Raw genomic sequence first — 25097 nt, 5'->3', positions numbered from 1 at the left:
GATGTAGCTTTACTCATTTATTTCCTGAGTAAAAGACAGACAAAACAGATTAATGTCTTCATTAAAACCTGTCTGCGATCACGATCTCTAGCAATTGAAGTGTACCGCTTCTGCTTTTTACTTTTATATATATTGAGAGAAAGTTCACAGAAAGAATACAAATCTCTTTCAAACAATACAAAAATACATTATACACAATGGTTACAATATTAAGTGATTGCATAGAATTACATGACTGAGTTCTCAGAAACGTATAAGAAAAGCATTTTCTACAATGTTATTTTCAACATTTCCCATTCAACAGAATGAATATAGTGCAACCTAACTTGGGCACAGAAAGACAATGCATTACATTGTAACATATGTACATGTTTCGCTTGAAGCAACACACCTGAGTAGAAGATAGACAAAACAGATTAATGTCTTCATTAAAACCTGTCTGCAATCAGGATCTGCCCATGCAAAATAAAATAAAATACATTCACTTTTCAATGCAACATTATCATATTACAGAGCTAGCGAGTGGAACATGAGAGAACATTAGAGAATCAAATTGTTGCTCTAGCAAGCTTCTAACCCTGTTGCACTTATGCATGTTTACAAATGCACAAATACTCATTATTGATTGTATGTTCACAATTTGTAATTCTGTAAATGACGACTCTCCTCGCTCTTGTTCCTTCTCTTAGCCATGCTTATGTTGGCCAGGACTACAGCATTCAGAAGAGTATTGGGAAGATCTCCTTGGAAGAGATTGATGCTGTGAGTATGCATTGACACTAACACTTGTTATTTTTCTATTTAAGATGTAGAGAATGGTTTCCACTTCAAGATGGATAGGTTATTTATTTGTAGATAGTGTGAAAATATATACAGTCATAGCCAGGGCCGTAAGTTTCATTAAGCATGGTTGGGACCTGTCCCACTCACTTTTTGAAAATTGAATTTTTGTCTTCCCCACTTTTTATTCAAAAGATTGCATTTAAAAGCCAGATTATAGGATCTGAGCTGGCCCAGAAGAGAAAGCTTGGAGTGTTACAATTTCCAAAGAGCGCCCAGATATTTCCTATAAATGTGATTTAGTTTACTGTAATATTACAGGATTGCAATACCGCAAAAGCATTGCGGTCCGCATCGCCAACGGTATGTCAGTCGCTCAATATGGGGGGTTGAGAGGATTTCACATTATTGTAAAGGTTAGATTCGGCTCCTAGGAGGTCTGTTAAAGACATGTCTACTTAACTTTGACTCCCATGACGTCTCCAGGACATGGGACCAAACCGGGACCTTATTGGGATGTTTATACAACCATTATCTACTCATGTCCCTCAGGACGTTCTAGGGACGTCCGTGGTCAGGGGTACATTCTGGGGACCTTTTAGGAACTTTATTAGAACTTTTTAGGGACCTTCTGAGGACATTCACAGGTCGTATTTACCACCCTTTGTAGTTAGGATTTAAAACCATAACTAATTGCTTCCTCCCTCCCTCTATCAACTCAATTATTTATATAAATGAATGTATTCTTTTGTAAGATAATACTCAATTCAATTATGGACATTGAAGAGAGGCCATCTATCCATAGTGCTATCTATTATCAGTGTTATTGTAATATACCTGTATACAGAACTCTTACCTTTCATCTCTGATAAAAAAAATGACTCTGGACCCCCAGATGCCCCCTGCCAAAAGTGCCCCCCCACATAAAATCAAACCTATGGCAATGGTCATGTCATTGCAGTTTTTTTTCACCCAACTCTGTATTGGTCTAACATGCACTAATACTGTAGGTGGTCGTCCGTTTTAGAATGGTAGACTTATGTGAAGGATTCTTTGCAGATGGTCAAAGATGTAGCAAACATGGATAATGACGTTTGAGGCCTTAGTCTTTACACTGTATGCCCAAAGTCTCATTCTACACAGACCACTCTTCACTGACATTCAAAAAGGATTTAAATGAACTCCTGTGGTCTCTCTGAAGGAGAGATAAACAGACCGAGGCCACTGCTCACTTTACTTGCACTTTCTGCACTTAATGTACGACTGCTGTTCAAATTAAGTGGCTGTCAACAAATGCTAATTTTGTCCTTCAGTTTTAGTGTGAGTAAATAAAAGCAAAATCTGAACTCATGTATGCACTTGTAATTAGCAGCTTTTTTAAAGCCAGGCCTTTCTCTGGTTCATAAACAAGAACATTTCAATTCAACTCGACTCCAACTGTTGGCATTCAGGATTAGACATTTCTTATCCTAACAAAGAATATCACACACAGTGTTTTTTGACACTAAACTTTAGTACCGTACTTAACTATGGGGGAAATAACCTTCATTCTAGACTTCTCAATGGAAATAGATGGAGCATAAAGAAAAGATGAACAATTATATGATGATATATCCTTGGAACAGAATCTCACATTAATGGATGCTGTTGCATCTTTATTGCTACAGTTTAAATAATGTTTGCCTCTTATACTGGCAGGATATTTTTCAACTCCATTCTCCTGTTCTGAGAGGAAAATTGGAATGGGCCAGCAAGGGGTTTGCTGTTTGTGATTGTGATGTGGTGCAGGGAAACCTGATGGTAGGAAGCACTGTGTGTCCAAGTTCATAGCGGTAGACTTCAACCATAATGAAAATGCCATCGGTTGCCTTGGGTTTTGTTTTTACCTCTTCGCTGTGCACTTATGGAGTCAGCCTTGGGCTTAGGGGGTCTAATGTGGAACCATGTCATCACCAGACAACTAGGCTAGGGAAGCACAGTCTGACGCATCTCCCCCACAGGTCAACTGAATGGCTGTTGTGGTACATGAATGTTTTGGATGTATTGAGCTATGTTCAAAGCACAACATCAGCTTTAAGGGACTGTGGAGCCAGGCGTAGATCAAATATGAGAAAACATTATTTAGTTTGTCACATTGCAACACTACTTGCTGATCTCATGTACTGTATGCATTCAGAAAGCTTATTGGAAATGCAGAATATGGAATCATTGATTGATGTGACTTTCACTTCATGTAGCTTGTTGATTGCATTACTGCCATGATTCTCACTTACCTTTTTCCTGCATTTCTGATGTCTTAACCTCATCCATGGCTTTGCCCTCCAGCTCTCTGTCAAGTCCTACCCCCTGTGCATGAGGCAGCTCCACCAGGCCCTGAGGGACAACCACCACCTCCGCCACGGCGGGCGCATGCAGTACGGCCTCTTCCTCAAGGGCATCGGCGTCACCCTGGACCAGGCACTGCAGTTCTGGAGGTCTGAGTTCATCAAGGGCAAAGTGGATGCTGACAAGGTAACCTTTAACGTGTTGCCTTTTTCTTTTTTCAACCCACAATATTTTGACCAGTAATGAAATTCTGAATAAATAAAGACAAGGTATTCAAAAAAGGCTAAATCACTCAGGGTTGATTTTATGGCCTTGGGCTCCACACCACTCATATTTGTATTGAAGGTTGAGATTAACTTGCATCCCTTCCTATAGGATCTTAATTATAGAACTCTGAGAGAAAGCACCTCGCTTGTGATTCAATCAGATTTTCATGTCTATGGTACATTTAACAAGAAAATTACTCTTCTCCAGCTGGACTCTCTCCCTCTCTTCACTTCTCATTTTTAACTGAAAGGTTTTTTCCCAACTGATCCTCAATCACAAGAATGCTGATGAGGTACACATCTTTACCTGAGGGGTGGTGTCTGAATGGGGAGACATTTCACTATAATCACTTCAGTCGAGAGTTTCTTCAGTCGATGAGTGCTCACTCATGCTGTTAGCAGGAAATTCTGTTGTCGTTGAAGTAGAATTTCACCTCGGTTAGTCTCAGCTGGAGAATGACACCAGCGTCAAGCGTCTTTCCAATTGTTGCTGTGTCTCTTTCTCTGTTAGAGTAAAACTCACCTGATGGTGTTTCCCTATGCTAGATCATGTGTGCTCGTCTTTATACAGTATGTTCTAGTTTCATAGTAGATGTAAGTAATAGTAAATGTATTGAGTGGCTGATGATATATGCATATCGGATAAACAGAGCAGTTATAATGGGTTAAATAGAAGGTGTGTTTAGGAGCTATGCAATGAAAGAGAAATATGGATAGACTTGGATGAACATTATTAGCATCTCAGTCTGCTAGCTCTCTGCTGACCTATATTTGCAGGACAAATGCAAATACCAGAGGTGAGGGACAGATTTTCAAATCTGTATTAACGGCATGTATCTGTATATAAGGATTCTGCAAGTGTTACTCCCAGCTAAGATAGCATAGTATTTGTCAACAGAGCGGGGAGCCATTTGTAATGCTGTAAATGAATTATGCTGCTTTTACAGGAGCCTTTTGTTCATTTATATTTGTACTTCAATATTCAATTAAATAATTTATAGATTAAGAACATATAAACATTATTTGGTTCTACCACTACAGGGAAAGAAAACAAATACATCATCAATACCTCAGCAAAGTTATTATTTGTTTTAACTATTGTTTTCCTTTTTCTGAGCTGTGTTATTGTGCAAATGAGAATATTCCACAAAATGAATAGTTCATGGGTTTAAAGAGCTTTGACTGCAGCATACAGTATGTATTGAACAATGGAGGTGTAGCCATACATGTGTTATGTTGACAATACAAGGACATGTGGGGAGTGATGAGGTGTGGATATATTCACCTCCTCTAATGTTAAATGAAGAAAAATACAACAGCTATCTTTCTGCAGATGGCAGCATTTTCATTGATTACGTTTCAAATGGTAAGCAATTTTCTCTTACAACACTGCATAGAAAATGGATATTAAATATAGGTTGTTTTCATCTGAATAGAACTGTTCCACTTTCAAGGAAATAAGGTGTCACTTTGCTTTGTAAAATAAATGAAGATCTAGTGGATGGTTGTGTAGGAATTGTTTTGAAGAACCAGCTAAGAATGTCCCTAAAAGCAAGACAAATGGCCTCGGGTGACTACAGTTTCTGTATATGAACTGACATGCCCAAGTGGCTAGAATGAGTGGCGTTGTGATAGAGGTTTTAGTCAGAGTGCCATACCATAAATCACAGTGATCTCCTTGATTTGACTAGCAAATCGTTAATATTAGGATATTGTACTAGTCTTAAGGCATTTAGCATTATGCACTTATGTTAATTCCTTAGATTTAAGCATTTGTGATCAATTGTGTCAATTAGTTTTTTTATTCATTTAACACAACAGGGAAGACTTTTTTGGGGCAAAACTGCCTTCTTCAGTATGTAGGTAACTTTTTAATAATAAAAACAAATATATAAAAAGCATCCAGTATGAGACTCATTGTGTTACCATCACAACTGGGCATTTCCTCTGAGTTCAGCAGTCTTCTGAAGAACCAAATATGTGCCATGCTACACAGGGTTGCATGGAACATGCCAGAGTTCAAAGTGATGCTTTTGCTTTGACTACTGCTAAGCCACTTTCACAGAACTAAAATAAATAAGAGGGTGTCCATTTATCCAGCTTCCCTTCTTTTCCCCACCACCCCCGTCTTAGTCCCCCACCATTCGTCCTGTTTAAGCGGCTCCCGGGCAAAGACATTCTCTGGTGGTCATGCAACGCCACTCTTCAAAGTGCCCCATTTCCAGGGTGGCTGGGTCCCCTCTGTCTGCCCTCTCAGGTGTAACCTGGACGGCTGCATACACAAAGCCCGGCTCTTGTTCAGTGGCAGAGGCAGCGGCAGGCTGGAGCCAGGCAAGTTGTGGCTCTCGCAGTGATGTATGTGCTGTGGGACTGCACTTCGTGGCAGGCTGCACAAAGCCTCCCCATTAGCATGCGAAAGGCAGAGGAAAAAGATGGGAGGCAGCGATGCCGAAATGGAGGCCCGGAGGAGGAGGCACGTTATGTTACAGACTAGGGAGAGAGAAAATGGATGAAAGAAACGATATCTCTCTCCCGCCTGGCACCGCCGTCTCTACGTGGATGCAGCAGTCGCGCTACTCGGTCACGGCTTTTCACTGTCCTGACGCCCCGCTGGTGGAACGAGCTTCCCACTGCTGTCAGGACTGCAGAGTCACTACTTATCTTCCGCCGTAGATTGAAGACCCATCTCTTCAGGCTACATCTTAACTGTCCCTCCTAAAGACCTCTTAATCCCCACTACCCCCCTGTACAGTTTCCCTACTGTAAATAAATTAATAAAAATAAATAATAATAATTAAAAAAGTAATTCTTTCTTCTTCTAGCATTGTGACAGCCAATGGCCCCTGGTCCTAGCATAGATTACTTTTTCGTATGATGACTGTTTGATAGATGATTCACTTACTTAGACAAATGTATTTGTTGTAAGTCGCTTTGGATAAAGGCGTCTGCTAAATGCCGTAAATGTAAATCTCTTCATTTCTCTTCTCCTCTGAAAGGCATTCCACTTGGATGACTACATCCATGCTGTTTTGTGGCTTTCTTGCTTCTGGGTACTTGCTTCTGTTCATATGATTTTGGATGTTAAGTTGAGGTTAATTATTTGCAACCTACTGACACTTTATATGTTTTGTTTCTGCATTTGTAAGGCAGCAGCAAGCTGGGATTTGCTATTAGGAAAGCAGCCTTTATCTGCCAAGATGTGGTGTCTGTAAGTTACATTATTGATTCAGCATGGAGCTGATTTGGTCTAAATAAATCATGGCAACCCCTTGGCCCTCTTACAGCTTCTGGAACATGACGTTCTCAGAAACACCTCATCAATATTGTACTGTGTGTCAGGTCTTTGACTGCACACGTTACATATCAATTGCCTGAGCCATGTTAACCTTTTGGTTTTCTGTGGCTGGAGGCAAGAGGCTGACAAGGCCAGGAATCCTCTTACTGCTGCTATGGCCCCTCCGGTCTCCACTGCTGCTAAGCGGACTGTGTTAACATTCATTTTGATTGAGCATGTACAATGTGAGGTGCATCAGGGTGAAACTCATTAGACTTGCTTGCAGACCTGCGGAGGATATAATGCTCTTGACTGGCCAGGGACGCACCATGGGATGCTGACTGTAGCCTACATTAGTGATTCCTATTTCCAAGTCGCATCCACAGATGAGGGCATGTCTGGACCAAGGTGCGTTTAAGCTCTAGCGTTGTTTTTAATTTGTCTTTTTTAACACTTCAGCAGGTGTTGGCAGCTTGCGTAGCAGCTGTGTGTTAGAACATCTTTTATAGCCGGTGTTATGAGCCTGTAAGCGCAGGCATATGGAACTGTGGAGAAAGACTGTTAACCTCAAGAAGACACAGCTACATGCACATCCATGTCTATGTGAATAATACAGGGAGCCATATGTAATATACATATTTGGATTGTATATTATATTGTGGTAGGAATTGTTTTTATTCTCTTTTGAATGACTCATGTTTCAGTTATGGAAGTTTTTGGTTAGCTGATGCCTCCCAAATTAAATATATTAGGATATAATTTCCATTCATTGGTAGTGTTGTTGTGGTTTCTTTGGTTCCTTAGAAAGATGTGTAATGAAATGAGTTTTTAAGCAATGAGCATACGTAATCATCTGATACTCAAACTCCAGACTAGACTCTAATGACTGTTTATTATTGTTTGAAGGCTCAGCAATTAAGCTTGATGAAAGGTGCATGCCTCGTTAAGAGTCACTGATAACAATTAGTTTGTCTCTATAAACAGCAATACTTTAGAAAATTGACAATTACACTAATTAGCAACAAAAACAACCAACATTGAAGCCGAAATTCCGTAAGATGAATGCAATTATTTTTTCATGCAAAGGACTTCAAAACCGAACCAGTTGAAACAGGATCCAAAGACCTTTAGCTTGTTTTAGTATTTGGTTTTGGATGAAGAAAAGCAGTCTTTCAAAAAATTAAACAAAGCGTTGTCTCTTGTTCCTGCAGCCGGTAATCCTGTAATTATTAGCTTAGTCCTTATCATTAGTGCTCCGGCTCGCAGGAGAGACCAGTGGAATGAATTAGTAGCAGTGTTGTTTCAAGGCAGTGTGAGACCTCGGGAGCATGTTGTGTAATTACATAGCTGGTCAACTTTTCCCCTCGCTTTATTCACACTGAACCAATATGAATGTTACATTTCTAATCTCCCAACAAACTGGATTTCATTCTCTACTAATTTGGCTGTGTTTAAAGTATGTGATTGTTTTTGAACACACATATAAAGTGTTTTAGAGGCATATTGGTTAATAGTGCCTCAGGTGGCTCTGGCACAAATGGCTTTATTACATAGAGAACAAATGGATTGATGAGAGGAGGAGGATTTCATAATGCTTTTTTTTTTTGAAGGAGGGGGACATGAGTTTCTCAACAGCAGAGTTATTTTATTATAGTGTCACACACCCCTGTGGACCTCCGTTTGGGGACAACTAGTTTTAAAACAGGTGATGCAAGTGCTGATATTCTGATTGCATTTGTTTACAGTTGTCAAGTTAAGATTGTTGCTCTGTGCCAAATAAGAACTCAGACCGTAGCTCTCAACTCCTTTTTCTATACTGTATGGGCTTACTGTACATCTGTTATCTCCAGAGAGAAAGCAGTGGATAACTTATGCACAAATTCTGTCTCTTTTCCAATGTCAAAAAAGGGCAAGTGGTGTTGAACAAGCACAGGGTTGGTCCAGCAATAATGGGGCCTGGCATACACACACACACACACACACACACACACACACACACACACACACACACACACAGCAGCTGCCTGTTTAATTAGAGCGCTCTCCTCCTCCAGAGACATCACACTCCACAGCACCAACGAGACCTCCTCCATCAACCAGCCTCTACCCAGGACGCTGTTTACCCAGCAAAACCCACCTGCGCCACCATGACTTACCCTCACTAATTGACAGAGAGAGGAGACACTCAAGGGTGGCAGGGCGTGAAGTGGGAGGAGTGGAATTAAGAAGGCTTGTATCACCCATGACTACGTGCCTGTGCATTGCTCTAACTTCACCATCAAGTTCGCAGACGACACCACGGTGGTAGGCCTGATCAGTAACAACGACGAGTCGGCCTACAGTAGGAGGTCCAGCACCTGGCGGTGTGGTGTGCTGACAACAACCTGGCCCTCAACACTAAGAAGACCAAGGAGCTCATTGTGGACTACAGGAAAGCTGGGGGCTGCAGACACACCCTCATCTACATCAATGGGGTGGAGCGTGTCTCCAGCTTCAAGTTCCTGTGTGTCCACATCTCCGAGGACCTCTTTTGGACCCTCAACTCCTCCACTCTGGTCAAAAAGGCGCAGCAACGTCTATACTTCCTGAGGAGACTGAAGAAAGCCCATCTGTCTCCTAGGATCCTGGTCAACTTCTATCTGAGCACCATCGAGAGCATTCTGACAAACTGCCTCACAGTGTGGCATGGTAGCTGCTCTGTCACTTACCGGAAGGCTCACCGGTGCCGAACTCTCTGCCCTCAAAGTCCTCCAGAGCAGTCGAGGTCCTCCAGAGCAGGCGGTGTCTGTGGTAGGCGCGAGGCATCAGTAGGGACACCTCTCACCCCAGCCACGGACTGTTTGCCCTCCTCCGCTGTCTACAATTTCATGTCTTTTGCACTATGCCACTATTTGCACTGCATCTGGTTAGATGCCAAACTGCATTTTGTTGTCTCAGTACTTGTACTCTGTGCAATGACAATAATCTAATCTAATCAGGTTAGGACACAACAGCATGTGCCCTTGAGTAAGTTTCTTACTTGAGTTGCTCTAGTAAATCCCAGTCATATCCATAGCTTGGTTCAGTATATTTCTACAGTAATGGAAAATAAGTCAGAACTTTTGTTGTAAATTCTTTGTTCTGCATTTGTGAGGACCAAACCCATAGTAAAAAAAAACTCCTATTTGTGTTTCTCCTTCCACTCCTGCTCAGTCCTTAATACACCACTTTGTTTTCCTGTAATTTGATAGTTTCTTATTCATTGCCTTTAATTGGAATTGGGTAATTGACCCAAAAACCTTGTGTGACTGAGGCTTGTACGTGACTGACAAAAATCCCCCCACCTTCAATACATCTTTCAAGGAGCGACAGGTTTTATTATTCAAGTCACTGCCAGGCTCTAATCTTTGTTTCCATCTAGTTCTGTGCTTAATGTCTTTGCTGAAGCATTAGTCTTTGGAACTCTTTCTTTTGGAAAAACAAAAGTAGTCAGTCAGTGTGCTGGCTTCTGAGCATTAATGATTGCAAAGAGAGTGCTTTAAAATCCACTCTGGACATTAATTCTTTGGCAAAATATTTGTATGTTAGAAATTACATTATTAGATCGGTTCACCCAAGTCAATGACTATATAGTTCCTAAGTTCGGTGATTTGTCAATCTAAAAGTGTATTCCTCATTCCAAAAAGAATCTTAACCACTGCGTCACACAATGTAATATTCATTTTGGGAAGAGACATGTACAGAGCCCCTCATCTTTATTGTTGCTTTGAGTTTGCCTCTCTTTAAAAGTGTTCCTTGTCAAGAGGCATATACAGAGATTAAAACGGAAAGTGTTTTAATTGGCATTACACAAGAAGGATTGGACAAGTGCCATTTCAAGTTCAAGTTTATTGGTCATTACTTCATATAGGCAGAGCAGCTCAGAGCAGGCAGAGCAGCTCTACAACATAATTCAACAACACAATACAGTGTAATAAGTATAAATGTAAACATAAATATAAGCGCTGAGGGGGGCTCTGCAGGGCTTTGCGGCCATGAGCAGTGCAGCTGCCATACCAGGCGGTGATGCAGATGGACAGGATGCTCTCAATGGTGCACCTGTAAAAGTTTGTGAGGATCTGGGGGGACAAGCTGAATTTCCTCAGCCGCCTGAGGAAAAACAGACGCAGGCGTGCTGACTTGATGACTGTGTGGGTGTGGTGTGACCATGTTAGATCCTTAGTGATGTGGACACCAAGGAACCTGAAGCTGTTGACTCCACCTCAGCCCCTGTGATGTGGATGGGGCAGGCATAGATCTACTTGGGGTTAGATTATGTTCTACTGGATCTATATGACTTCAGGGGTTTTTCCCCATTTTAATCTGAAAACCATCATCTTAGGGGAGTGTCTCCTGTGTAAATGTTTGGGGTAAGGCTGAAATGGAGGCCTTACTCATCTGCCTGCATGGGATGTGGGTTACCATGGGTTACCATGGGATGTTGTTTTAAGTGGGAGGGGCACTTGCTCTGTGATAATTAGCTACGTGTGTTTGGCTCGTCTTTAAACTAACAATTTGAATTGATGTGTGTTAATTAAGCTATTAGGTAGATAAGAGCATGTGAAATACATGAATGTTTATAGGTATAACCTTTTATATCTATTGTAGTCTCAAATTGTAAATGATAAATTACCTTTTTCAAAGAAAAGCCTGCAAATCTATTTCAGCTGAAAATAATTTGATTTCTCTGTTGCACATTTGCATGAATTGAGGCAGTTGACATTAATACAGTAATTAGTGGCTTAAGAATAAGTGGGGTGTGCAAGAGAAGTTTGACGGTTTCTGTGTATGGCAGTCTTTCAACAGAGCAGTGAATGGATGAATGGCTGGCATTTCTGACACTGAGGAGTGACGCCTCAATAGAGTTATACTTGCTTCTAATCTCATTGTTGTCCTTGCAATCTTAGCTGCTTGTTGAGGATGTCAGAAGGCGGGGGGGGGGGACTAGTTCCAAGATGAGTCCTTTCAGAACAAATCATAAAGATGAGTGCTAAACTTTATTATGCTGTCTCATGAATATGCGTATGTATATATATATATATATATGTGTATGTGTGTGTGTGTGTGTGTATATATATATATATATAATCTATGGTTGACACTTTTACACAATAAATGTCTGTTGGCACCATTAGATAGCTCCTAGAACAATTTTAATACAGTAGGTTGTGATCTTTAAACTGGAAATGGCTTCCTAAATCCTTAGAACCACCATATAATTAATATATGATTGGTGAGTAGTTTTTATCGTTCCTTATATTGCCACTGCAGCTAGTCACCTTGTCAAGTTCAGGGGTTTTATGGCAACTTTAATGGATTATGATGAGTACAATGGTGATGAATGTGTTCTCCCTCTCCCAGTAGCACACTTGATTTTACCATCACAGGGAGGCAGTTTACCTTTGAATGGTTACGCAGGAGTACATATGATTGGTAAATTGAGTTCACCACTGAGATTGAATGCAGTGACCCCCATCAAACGCAAACACTGTAATGGTTTCTTAAGCACATGCCATATATTTTGGGCAGGACAGGAGGTGGTGGACGGTGGGTCTGCAGAGAGCTGTGGCATTGGAATGCACAGATAAGATTCATGGGCCTCCAGGTTTTGCATTAACACTTTGGAAAGCTGTTGCCTATTAATTTCTGTTGAATAGTCTGTTGCTGGGTTTTTTTGTATTGAACAGAGGGAGTTTTTACACAAAACACTTGTGCATAATTACTTGTAAATATGTATGACAATTGGGTACACTATTATTACCATGATTGGTTATTCTGATTGTTTACTCTGCTAATAGTCTCACTAAGTACGAGTGAAAGCATACCCATCGCGTGGGTCTGTGAAGGCATACCCATCATGTTCCATCTGGTGGAAAATTACACTACAGTGAAAAATGTAGGGGGGTGAGGACTTTCAGAGATGCGTTCCGAGAACACTATGTGGGTCTCCATTGAAGTAACCTCAACAGTTTTCAAGTAGTGCAGGCCATACAGTAATGCGCCTGTGTGATTGGACTGTGTTTATTGGTTAAATTCATTAAAATGGAGTTCATTGTAGGAGGGAATGAGAGATCACAGTATAGGCTATGAGTGTAAAGGTGTGCAGTAGAGGATAAAAAAATGAAGGGGGGAAAAAGGGCCACATTATCCATAATCCAGTCACAGCTGTCTGCAGTGTGGTGACACCTCTACAGCAGGTTCCCTCTAATAGCTCTATATTTCACTGAGGAAAACACCCTGCCACTACTGACATGATGTACGACAACGTCTATGTTTTCACCCCCAACCTCCCTTCCTCCTCTGCCCCCTCTGCCCTCCCCCCCCCCAATCCTTCTCTCTCTCTCTTGCCTTGCAGTTTGACAAAGCATATGCCTACAGCATCCGCCACATGTTCGGAAAGGAAGGCAAACGCACAGACTACACCCCCTACAGTTGCATGAAGGTGATTTTGTCAAACCCACCCAGCCAAGGAGACCATCATGGTGAGTCAAGCTATGAGAGATGGTTATTGCCCATGTGATGAGCCTTTTTTCTAACATTATTGCCATTTTAGTTAATGTAGCTTGGTATCAGTGACACCCATGCACATACAGTATGCTGCATGAGGTTGTGTACTGTATGCAATTTATTTCACTACGAACCCAGACATTACACTTGTTTGGCTTCAAATGTAATCCTTTGATGCATTAGCAATAGTATACAGTCTACTATGTTTTGCCTATCATGGGGTTCATGTGACAAAAAACTAAATGCTACCCCTCACTATGGGAAACACACTCTTGTGTACCTTTCGCTGAAGACCTCTATTCAATCATGCCTGTTACTAGGGGCTGTGGCAGTTACGTGGTTACTGGCGGTTACACAAGGATGACCGTGAGCATTTAAAAAAAACATCATAACCGTTGAAATGCTTTGATTTTAGAATGTGGATTTTTATTTTCATGTATATATGCTTTACCTAATAGCATGAGTGTGAAATCATTCTTATCAATTGTTTTGCTACAATAGTCCGTCTATCTATCAAACTGTCTCGTATTTTGAGGCAGAGATAGTTGGGTAGTTGCGCTTTCTTCCTCAAGAAATGCGCTATCCCTTTGAAGCTCACGCTAGCTAGCTATCACGCTAGATGCAGGAGAGGGGAGGAGGAAGGCCTGAATAAAACAAAATGACTGTCATCTTAGACAGACAAGAGAGCCGCTGGACTCCACTGATGATCCCCTGGCATGGTGGCAAGACAACCAGGGTCGCTTTCCTTTGATGGCGAAACTTGCAAGAAAATACATGTGTATTTGCGCAACGAGCACAGCCTCAGAGAGTTTTTAGTACAGTGGGGAACATTGTTACCCCTATCCGGTCTTGCCTCAAGCCGCACAACATAAATATGCTCACATTCCTGGCACGGAACTTAAAGGAAGAGGCCTAGTAATAGACTTAACAAAGTTCTTATAGTTCGCCCATTTTGCTATTAAATAGCATGTGTTTATTTTTCTCTTTTTAAAAAAAATAAAATAATGTTTAGGGCATTTCTGCTTTATTGGGATAGTAGAGATTGACAGGAAGGATGGGAGAGAGAGGAGGGATGACATGCAAGATAGGTCGAGGGTCAGAATCGATAATGTGTTCAACTTATGTGTTTATTAGTTATTCAGTAATAGCAACAGCAGTGGACCACAAGGTTATTCTGGCTCTGTCATGCGTTAGAGTTGTGTCCCCATTGTGAAATCGTAATATAACGATTATTTGCCTGACAACCGACCATTACCCAAAATTCCATGACAGTCACAGCCCTACCTGTTACAGGCCGGTGACGCTTGCAGGTGATAGGCAGGGTTATCACTGTCCCAATAAAGGGCTGCAGCAAGTGGCCCATTTCATCCACCATCTTCACAAGCTTAGTGTGAGAGGGGCAATGAGGTGAGGGGTCTCCCTCATCTCCTTCAGAGAACCTTACAGTTGTCACCTTTAGTTCTCTTTCAGTCAACTCGGTTCAGCCCCTCACTATTGGACTCTACAGAACCCCCTGATTGCCTTTTCCAAACTGGAAGCCTGTACGGATACAAGAATGTATCTGTAAACACTGTGGAGACAAGAACTCGTCATGTCAGGCTCAAAGGAGACCTCTTGGGCAGATGGGAGGGAGTCCATATCGATGCCATAATCTCCGTCCCTGTCTGAGAACTCGCTAGGTAGCTCACTAGCCTTGCTCTCGTAGTCCCCTTCGTTCAACTCCATACGTGATATAGCCGAGCAGGGGCTCAAGGCAGATGGAGTTATGGAGGGGCCATCTCCAGGGCAGGGCTGTTGCGCCTCGCCCTCCTCTGCAGCAACGACACCCTCCACCTGCCTGACCCTCTGTCCAAGTACCTCAGAATCCAGCAAAGCTCGCAGAACGAGGTGTCGAGGATGGCGGTCCGTACGTGGATTAAACCCAAGCCCGTGGGCAGACAGAGTGAGAGTCTTGCTTCCACAACGTATGACCATATCCATTCGGGCAGACCCTGGGGCTCGCCATGTTGGTGTGGAGTTTCTTGGGTCTAGTCGAAAGCGGATCCATGTTTCCTGTGGGAGAAACATAGACACAGTGGTTATTAAGGATGTTAGCACACGCACTACAGCTGTAGTGGGGCCGACAACTGAAACAGTAAGATCTCCCTAGAGAGAAAAAACGCCCATACACCAGAATAGTATAGCAATGAAGCTACACTGAATGGTGAAATATAGCTAGCATGCCAATTGTCTGATATTTCGTGCCTGCTCTATTTCGTGTTAGCAACTGTCAGATTAGCCACATGTCATAATGACAATGAACGTGCTAGGCTGGTCAGCCGAAGCTTGTGTGTTCAGTAGGCCTTGCGACTATGAACACACGCTAGCCAACCCTCCTGCAAACAGGGCGCTAATATTTCTGACATATTTACAGTACACTTTGGACAGTCAGTGAGAGAAGAGTGGAAAGGATGAAATGGCGCACTTGCTCTGTCCCTTTTTTGGGTTGGACAATAGGCGGGCTTATCACCTGCGTCACTGGCCTGTACCAGGTGTGATTGAATAGGGGTCTTCAGCGAAAGTACGTGTCCCATAGTGTGGGGTCGAACCGAGTTGACTGAAACCATATGTGTCGTGTCCTAGTTATTTTAGGTTATGAGGTTGTGTGAGTGCCATTCCCTCCTACTGTACCCCCCAACCACCATCAGCATCGCTACTCTCTGCCCTCCCTCACTCTCTAACTTATTGCCTGGTCCTTGCAGGATGTCCATTCCGACACAGTGACCCAGAGCTGCTTAAGCAGAAGCTGCAGTCCTATAAGATCTCCCCCAGTGGGATCAATCAGGTGAGTCTGGCTCACTACAGTGGCCAATGTTGCAGACCTCTCCAAGACTCTGTTAACCTACCGTACCTACCTACATATAAATAGCATCATCTTAGTGCAGTCAGTAAGACCTGCATATGCTGTCACTGCTCTGTCAAGACTAAGGCTATCTCTGATTAATTAATTAGGTTGGTGCCAAACTATTTTAGAAATCAACTTACAAAAGAAAAGATTGACAGGATCATATTTTTTGAATGCAGCAAAATGTGGATTGCCATCATACTCTCTTGAAGATTTTTTCTTTGTTTAAGAGCAATATTAGTTTAGTTACTTTAATTAGTTTCTATTCATCCACAACTGTTATTGTTTTGAAACCATATACAATCTATTCATGAAATGTTATTTAACATGGGTCACAATTTTCTGAAATAGAATTCCCTTAGATTGACTTTAGATTAAATTTCGCTCAGATTGTTAGCCTAGTGCTTGGTGGAAGCCGCAGTATGCGAGTGGGGTTTTTAGTGTTGCTCTCCTGCTTGCAGTAGAAACCGCAATGCTCCAGTCATGAGCAGCTCAGCTTACTGAGTTTACAGTTTTGACAGCCTCAGCATCCATGTCTTTAAAATGAATCTGGGCATATTTCTAAGTGCACTTTTTAAGCACTTTCAATGTGTTCTCTCAACATATTAAACTGGGTTCAATGGTGCAGGTAATGAAATGAACTTGTAAGGTCTCGCTGTTATGTTCTCATGGAATTATGAACCTTCAGTTCAAGTTAATTTAATTCATGGCCGGGTTTTAATTGGGCCATAAAGTTGACTGTTCAAAGTCTTGTATTGAGAACATATACACAGCACATAGCCTAACATCCCAGGCATAATCTAGAAATATTATATTCTAAAGTAGTTTGAAAGTATATCATTTACATCTAACTAAGGATAGGGAATAAAATGACATGTTTTCCTCTGCCATGGTTAACAAAGCAGCCACTCAGGTTTGCAATATATATTTCAATTAGTACTCATGTTACTGTACTTATAAATTCTCCATGGTGATCTAATTAAAACGTGATATAGGTCTATTGCAGTTTAACATAATCCGTATTGTAAATTATAACTACTACGCGTATTGAAAATGTAAGGTTCATCCTCATTACGGTACATTTTGTCAGAGATGTTACCTAAAAATGACGGTAATGACCATTCAAGACTAGCCTGGAACAGTGCAGATTGTCTTGTGTGCATTGCATTCACACATTATTTACTTTTAAATCTGCATGAATTATCACTACCTTCTCTATGACATTGCAAAAGAAGAGGTTTTGAGGTTGTGCTGGGTAGTTAGTTAGTTACATCTAATAATTTGTGTGCTGTCAAAAAGGAGCCCCAATACAAAAACTTAACAGGGGCAAAACAATAAATGGAGCTCAAAGCTTTTGATTTTCCCTGTTTGCTTTGACATGTACACGCAGTAAGAATTGCCATGCTTCTCAGGCAGATATTATGCATATTAGGGTTTTTTCGTAGATGTATGCAGACTATTTTTCAAACTGTTGCAGGTCAATCAGTGTTTTGTGGCCTTTTCAATATATCCTCTCAGTAGTCGCATTTCGGCAGTGATGCAAGTGTATGCCAAGGCTTATTAGCAATCAGCTAGTGCTTAAAGCCCTGTGCTTCGAGCTTACTGAACAAGCACGTTGGAATTTCCACAGTTGGGTTTTCTAATCCCGCCTCACATATGATCTCCAGTTTGTTTACATTCTACAGTTTGTAAGGAGGCAAACTATATGGCGGAAACATGTCAAATCCTCCAGTTTGCCAGCAGGTTCTGGTAACTTTGGTGTTAAAAAGCGCTATTCAAATCAATTTGATTGTGTAGTTACAGCGAGCTAACTTAGATCAAGCCTGCCGCCTACCAGTTCGCTAGCCAACTAAAACTTGGATGATAAGAATATCCCGCCCTCGCTCTAAAAATGCGCCTCTAGCCCTTTTTGGCCCCCTATGGACCAGGAGGGGAGAGCCTGAGTTTTAAGCACCGAATAGGCCTTGAGTAAGCACCGTTGAAGCCCGGGAGTGACTGTGGAAAAGCAATTGGCCTGTGGAAAGCTGGCTACTGAGGTATTAAACATGCTGATTCTCAGCACCGGTTGAGACATACTCATGCCCATATACAGTGCCCGCCATAAGTATTGGAAAAAGGAAGCATTTTGTCTTCTTTTAGCTCTATACTCCAACAGTTTGGATTTTAAATCAATTTTCTGTCCTTTTTTTTTTTTTTTTTTTTTTTTTTTTTTTTTTTTTTTAATTTTTATTAGGTTAAAGTGGAGATTCTCAGCTTTAATTGAACGTTTTATTTTTTTCAAATTGGTATCCCCATTTAGAATTTACAATCTTTTTTATACATAGTTCCCTATCTCAGGGCACCAAAAGTATTGGAAAGTTGGCTTGACAGGTCTTTCTGGTTAGTCAGGTGTGTTCCGTGACATCATTTGAGCTGTCAATTTATAGTATTGATTCTAGGCTTTGCATTTGCCTTTGCATTTACCTATGCAAACCACTAGTTAACCTCAAAAAGGATGGTCAGGTTACAGTTTGTTAAAAAGTACCTAAAAAAAACCTGACCAGAGGTCTGGAAAATGGTCTTGTGAACAGATAAGACGAATATTATCATGTACCAGAGTGATTGCAAAAAATTTTAATTGATGATGTTACTTCTGACAGCAGCAGCAGAATGTATTCTGAAGTGTACTGAAACATCTTGTCTGCTCGAGGGTAAGTAAATGCCTCCAAATTCATTGGATGGCGCTTCATCATACAGTAAGACAATGACCCCAGATATACTCCCATAGCAGCTAGGTACTTTTTCGGGGCCAAAAAGTAGAAAGGTGGCCAAGTCAGGCTTCAGATTTAAATCCAATTGGACATGCATTTAATTTCCTGATGATTACAATTTTAGGCAAAAAGTCCTCAAAATAAACAACAACTGAAGATAGCTGCAGTACAGGCCTGGCAGCATCACCAAGAATATACCCAGCATCTGGGGGGTCAATGGGTTGCAGACTTCAGGCTGTTATTTCCTGCAAAGGATTGTCAACCAAATACTAAGTACTTTATTTGGACATTATATGATTTTTTTCCCAATACCTTTGGAGCCCTGAAATAGGGGGAGTATATTTCTAAAATGTTGTACTTTCTAAATGGTGATAGAAAGTAGAACATAGTATTTGTTTGATTTCAAATCCAAACTGTTGGAGAGGAGAGATAAAATAAGATAAATGCTTCCTTTTTCCAATACTTATGGGGGGGCAGTGTATTTAAAATAATATTATGAGATTTTTCTATTTTCATTTTTGCATTAACATGCTTCTCAGGCATGTATTATGCATATAATTTTTTTTTTAAATTGACTGTTTGTTCATAGATGTGTGTGGACTATTTTGTATAATATATTTGAATTGAATATGTCCATTCACTGAGGCATTTAACATTCTCATTCTTAGCACTGGTCGAGACATACTCATGCCTGTATGTTTACGTTTTAATATGAGGAGAGATTATTTTTTAAATATTGATTTGCCCATGAACCAAGCGAGCCATTGAGGTCATAGAGAGTGTTAATTTAGGTGGACAGCCAACCCAAGGGATGCTCATCTCTCTCATCAAATTAAATTAAGCATCTCCCTCCTGTCCCCCTCGGCACCCCCTCCATGGAACCTCACTTGTAAGAGTTGGAGTGTGTTGAGTGGAGGGCACAATATTTGTGCTTCAGCCCAGGAGCTCTTGCACCATGTACAATAGGCCCCTTAGCTGAGAGGACAAGTAAGCAGAATTATTAAATGTGAGAAAGTGAACTGAATATGAGAGAACTCAGAGGGAAGTGATTAACATTCTCACTCAGCCAGTCCCATACTAACATTGACACTGGAGGCCATAGAGGCCAGACACCAAGAAGTGACCATGCACCATGGGAGCTAACTCATCTGTCCTTCAGTGAGGCTTAAATGACAATGGTTTTATCTTGGGAAATGGAACAATATTAACATTAGATACTTTATCAACTATAAGTATTACACTATTCATTTAGTAGTAACAGTAATTTAGACTTTTAACTGTATACTGACTGGATATGTTACCCCAATAATTTAAATGTGACTGTATACATGTACACTCACCGGCCACTTTATTGGGTACACCTTGCTAGTACCGGGTTGGACCCCCTTTTGCCTTCAGAACTGCCTTAATTCTTTGTGGCATAGATTCAACAAGGTGCTGGAAACATTCCTCAGAGATTTTGGTCCATATTGACATGATAGCATCATTGCTGCAGATTTGTCGGCTGCACATACATGATGCGAATCTCCCGTTCCACCACATCCCAAAGGTGCTCTATTGGATGACTGGTGACTGTGGAGGCCATTGGAGTACAGTGAACTCATTGTCATGTTCAAGAAACCAGTTTGAGATGATTTGAGCTTTGTGACATGGCGCGTTATCCTGCTGGAAGTAGCCATCAGAAGATGGGTACACTGTGGTCATAAAGGGATGGACATGGTCAGCAACAATACTCAGGTAGTCTGTGGCATTTAAACGATGCTCAATTGGTACCAAGGGCCCCAAGTGTGCCAAGAAAATATCCCCCACACCATTAGATATTTGCGTTAACGAGCAGTTGAACAGGTGTACCTAATAAAGTGGCCGGTGAGTGTGTATTACCACATTATTTTCAATTCTCTTATTCCAAGTCCAGCTAATGAATACATGCTCCTTTATAGCTTCCCAATAGCTTGGCTTCTTCCTTTTTTGACGTCTTCCTTTAGCTCTTTTTTTCTGAAAGGTTGGTAACAAAGGAAATGCAATGTATGTACTGCATGAGTGGCAGGCAAGGCACCATCCTGCCTTTCAGTAGCCCTATGATCTGACCTAACTGATGTAGGGGCGCTCTGACCTATGATCTGACCTAACTGATGTAGGGACGCTCTGACCTATGATCTGACCTAACTGATGTAGGGACGCTCTGAATGCACCATACCTGATTTAATGTGATATTCAGTCCCCTCAGCCAATGGGGGCTTTGTGATGGGTGTCAGGTACCCGCAAGCTGATTTGACAAGCGGGAAGTGAAACGATTGCTTTTAATCTCACTTTAAGGAAGTATAATGCATTTCTGCACCTGTGCATATGTTCACTGCTCAATGTACAGGGGAGGACTGAGGAAGCATGCACTATAAGAATGTCAGGAATGTCTCTGTATTATATTGAGTGCAAGGCCAGGGGATGTATTATTTCCTATAATAGTTTGAGCCTCAATTTTATGATGTGCTGGGATGTCTCTCCATAATTAGCATCAGAAAAACACAAGGGCCTAAATACAAATGCAACATCCATCATAGGCAAATTATTCAAGAAAGTGCTTAGCTGCTAGCTAATGTTATTGGTCAATGTCAAACCATTAAGAACAACATTCAAGTTTCATTGAAATTACAATACCATGTCTCTAACCTAACCCCCGCTATTTGTGTTTTCCCCATTTGTGTTTTTCCTCCTTCCTGTGTCTTTCTCTTGCAGATCCTGGAGTTGGTCAAGGGAATGCACTTTCAGCTGGCCTGCCAGAAGTACTTTGAGCTGACACACAATGTAAGGACGCCTTTCATTTGAGGCCGGAAGTAATTGGGGCTGCCTTTATGGGCCGGGGACGGCCCTTCAGCTCGTGCGTGAAGGCTCTGGAGGTGCCCAGCACTGTAATCACATCCATCATTAGCTGTCACAGCCGCTTAATTTTTATAGGTTTATTATGGCACTTTAGATTAATTTAGCCCCCTATGAATATTTAATTTATTTGATCTAATGCCTTTTAGTGGAGACCTTTTGGATCAGCAGTTTCAGTCACATTCAAGGTTATTAATATTCGATCCCTATTTATAGGGGAGTTTCGAAAAAAGGGATCTAAAATATTCTTGTGCAAACATGCCTTTATTACTGGAAGTCTGTGTGGCTTTGCTTTATTGTGCATGTTGATCATTCAAATTGCTGTGACATAGGTCTCTGGGTTTGATAATGCCTTTTTTTCAGTAGGCAACAAAAGTGGTGGTTTCTGGGTCAGTGCCAATGAGCAAGCAAATGAGAAGAAGCGGGTCTCTGGATATGTGTTGACAATTCTTCTGATGCTCTGTGGTGGTGTGTTTATTATATTCAAATTGGAAGCTCCACAAGATGATATTGGAGAAATAGTGTTTATTTTTTTCAAGTGAGAAAGCAATAATCCAGTGAGATGTCAGTCAGGATTAGCTCTTTAACACGTAGCCTGTCCCTCCACTTTGAAAAGCTCTAAAGAGACAGGATCAGGATGGGAGTGTGTGCACATACCACCAAAATGTAAATGTTTATCTGCTATGTGACAGTTTAATTTGAAGTCTGAGAAGAGAGCTGTCTTTGATGTGGATGTTAGAAAAACCTTTCAAAATGTTTGCCATCACTCTGGTGGAAATATCTTTAAGATTTCAATCTGATAACCCAGGGTACATGTGCACACATTTATTCCATCACCCCAAATACTGCAGGTCTCACAGATCATTTGTGTGTCAAGTTACAGATTTCAGATTAATTTGAAGCAATTTGATACGGTGTTAGTATGGACCTGTTTATGATCTCACTCATCTCACTTTCAGCTTCCCTTTATCATTGAGCATAAGTAAATTGAGATTAAACTGAGAAGTCACAGGGCCCATTTGGCTGCCTCTTTGAGACAAAAAGCAAAGTGAATGTTAGATTTTTTTTCCAGGCATATGCAGAGGACAGTGTATCTGCGGAGGCCATACTGTACACCCTTGGGTAAATCTCGTTGTTTGTCGTCTCAAGCCCTGAATTACCTCATATCAGTTTCGTATTGCAGCCCTTTCTTGGTTTAGATACATTGCTCTTCTAAAGCGACTTAGGTTGTGATCATAAATGTCCCAAAGCTAGTCCATTATATTCAATATATTCTAAATGTATCCCTGTGGTAATTATGGGTTGTGATTCGTTTGTCGATTTGATATACTCCCAATTGTCATCAGGAAGGATTTAAATGGCTCTAAATGGTGTTTCAGCTGAATGTGACTGTCATTACTTTCCAAGGGCATCTTTCATTGAAACCTCTGGAGGCACAGCACGCTGGGTCATAGGTGATGACTAATAGCCTGGAGCTGTACAGTCAGAGGGACAGATAATTCCCCAGATATAAATAAGATGTCAGGTCTGATAAACAGCGTGGTCTAACGGGCTTTGAAAGATAAATGGACCCCCTCTGGCCCCCCCTCCCCAAATGAAATCCACATTTATGAAATTCATGAGTCATATTTTAGCCCTGTCCTATGCACTAAAGTTTGTGACATTAATACGCATAATAAAGCATACTTGTTTCTGTGGGTTCTGGGCCATCCCACCAATCCACAACCTCTCATATTGAATGCTCAAGTCATCATATGCACAAAGAGATTGCCTAGGAGACCTCAATCTCTGCCATATGTCTTACCTGCTTCCAGATCTGTGAGTTTGTGCAGATAGATCATCACTGTTCCTCCCTACTTGGCAGAATGTATTTAAGGTCAAAATATAATACCTCACTGATGAAATATTTACACAAGGGCAATAAATCAAACAATAGCAAGTCAGCTCAGAAGAAGGGTGGGGGGGGGGGGGCCTAGGTCTGAGAAATTGGGTTGCCGCAAAATCACTCTGGATTGATTTAGTTTTTGATCTCTGGTTTGGATTGTTTCATATTTATGCATTTGTCATTCGCCACGGCCAGAAGGCCAAGTGCCATTTTCTATAATGCTGAAATAGATTAGTGCCCAGATCTGTTCTCGCCAACCAGTGGCACTAAAATATTTGTCTTGGAAGCCTAGCTCGGTAGAGGGCTTTGATTCATTTTTCTGAGGAGTCAGCTTGCATTTGCATGGGACAATGATCTCCTGACAACAGTAGAGAGACTGATCAGTCATAACGAGTCTGCTTTGTAAGGGCGACGGACTGGCATCTCAAACATGACTGTAGTGAGACTTAATAAGTAAGAGCTTTACCAGAGTTTTCAATCTAACTTGACTCCCTGTCATACCTGACCATACCTTTTCTTCATTTTACTGTATGTTTTCATCAACAACTCATCCCTGTCACATATAGTAACTAACTATTTCCTATGTCCTATTTTGTGTTATCAGATTGAGGATTCTGGGTTCTCGCTCAACCACCCAAACCAGTACTTCATGGAGAGCCAGAAGCTGCTGGGTGGGGGGAAGGAGGTGAAGCGTGAGCTGGACACCCAACAAAGAGGACAGGACAACTCAGCCATCAAGGGCCCCAGCGTGCCCAGCCAGACACCAAGGAACCCCTCCCAGGCTTTGGCAGAGATGGCAGAGGAACTTGATTCTTTCTTCCAAGATGCCTGATGTCATGAATATCTTTTACATTAGTCATCACATTTTTCCCTCGAATAGATTTGACCTCCTCGCCCCCCTACCCAATCAAAAACATGTGCATGGGATAATGAGTTTATATTCTTTTCCAATTATTCAATATTAGCTACCACATGTATTGTATAATGTTTCAAACAAAAAAACAAAATAAAACATGTTTCTCTCTCTTGTTTTATCTCCGAATGTACTAATAAAGTTGAGTATTTTGAATATCTCTCTTTTGTGCTGATTTGATGGTGGACAAATGCAATACTATACTGAGCAAAACTGGACCTTGACTTCAGCCTCAACTGTGGGATATACAAAAACAATGTGCATACCTCAACACACAACAATGGAATGATATTATTTAAATATATTGCTGTGATTCATCTTCATTTTCTCTCCCAGTTTGAATGCTTGTTGAAACTGAAATTGATATAATTCTATTCATTCATTTTGTAACAATATATGCAGGAATAGTATTATAGTTTGTTCTCCTCTGCCCATCCAGGTTTAAACAGAAATGGCTTATCGCCAGTAGATCTGGCAAGGATTAATCTGCTCATTGGGCTATGACCAGAAAATGTCCCAGCTGCCCCAGAAACAATGTTATTGTTTTTGTTTGCAGGGGGATGGATACGAGTGAACACCATTTCCACTGTTGTATTGCATTGCCTTGGAGTCCACTTGATG

General features: G+C 41.3%; 1 protein-coding gene across 1 annotated transcript in view; it reads left to right on the top strand.

Moving 5' to 3' along the window:
* prim2 (DNA primase subunit 2) overlaps nucleotides 1-24732 on the top strand; it is a 74907-nt gene extending 50175 nt beyond the window's left edge. The window contains exons 9-14 of the mRNA XM_083695430.1: nucleotides 690-762; nucleotides 3106-3291; nucleotides 13019-13145; nucleotides 15912-15994; nucleotides 21538-21606; nucleotides 24168-24732. Of these exons, the coding sequence (XP_083551556.1) occupies nucleotides 690-762; nucleotides 3106-3291; nucleotides 13019-13145; nucleotides 15912-15994; nucleotides 21538-21606; nucleotides 24168-24395 (766 nt within the window). The 3' untranslated portion in view covers nucleotides 24396-24732. The remainder of the gene's footprint in view (nucleotides 1-689; nucleotides 763-3105; nucleotides 3292-13018; nucleotides 13146-15911; nucleotides 15995-21537; nucleotides 21607-24167) is intronic.
* The last annotated feature ends 365 nt before the right edge of the window (nucleotides 24733-25097 follow it).

Source organism: Argentina silus (genome assembly GCF_951799395.1).
Source record: "Argentina silus genome assembly, chromosome: X".
NCBI classification, from domain to species: domain Eukaryota; kingdom Metazoa; phylum Chordata; class Actinopteri; order Argentiniformes; family Argentinidae; genus Argentina; species Argentina silus.
This window is presented reverse-complemented; position numbering and strand designations above follow the sequence as displayed.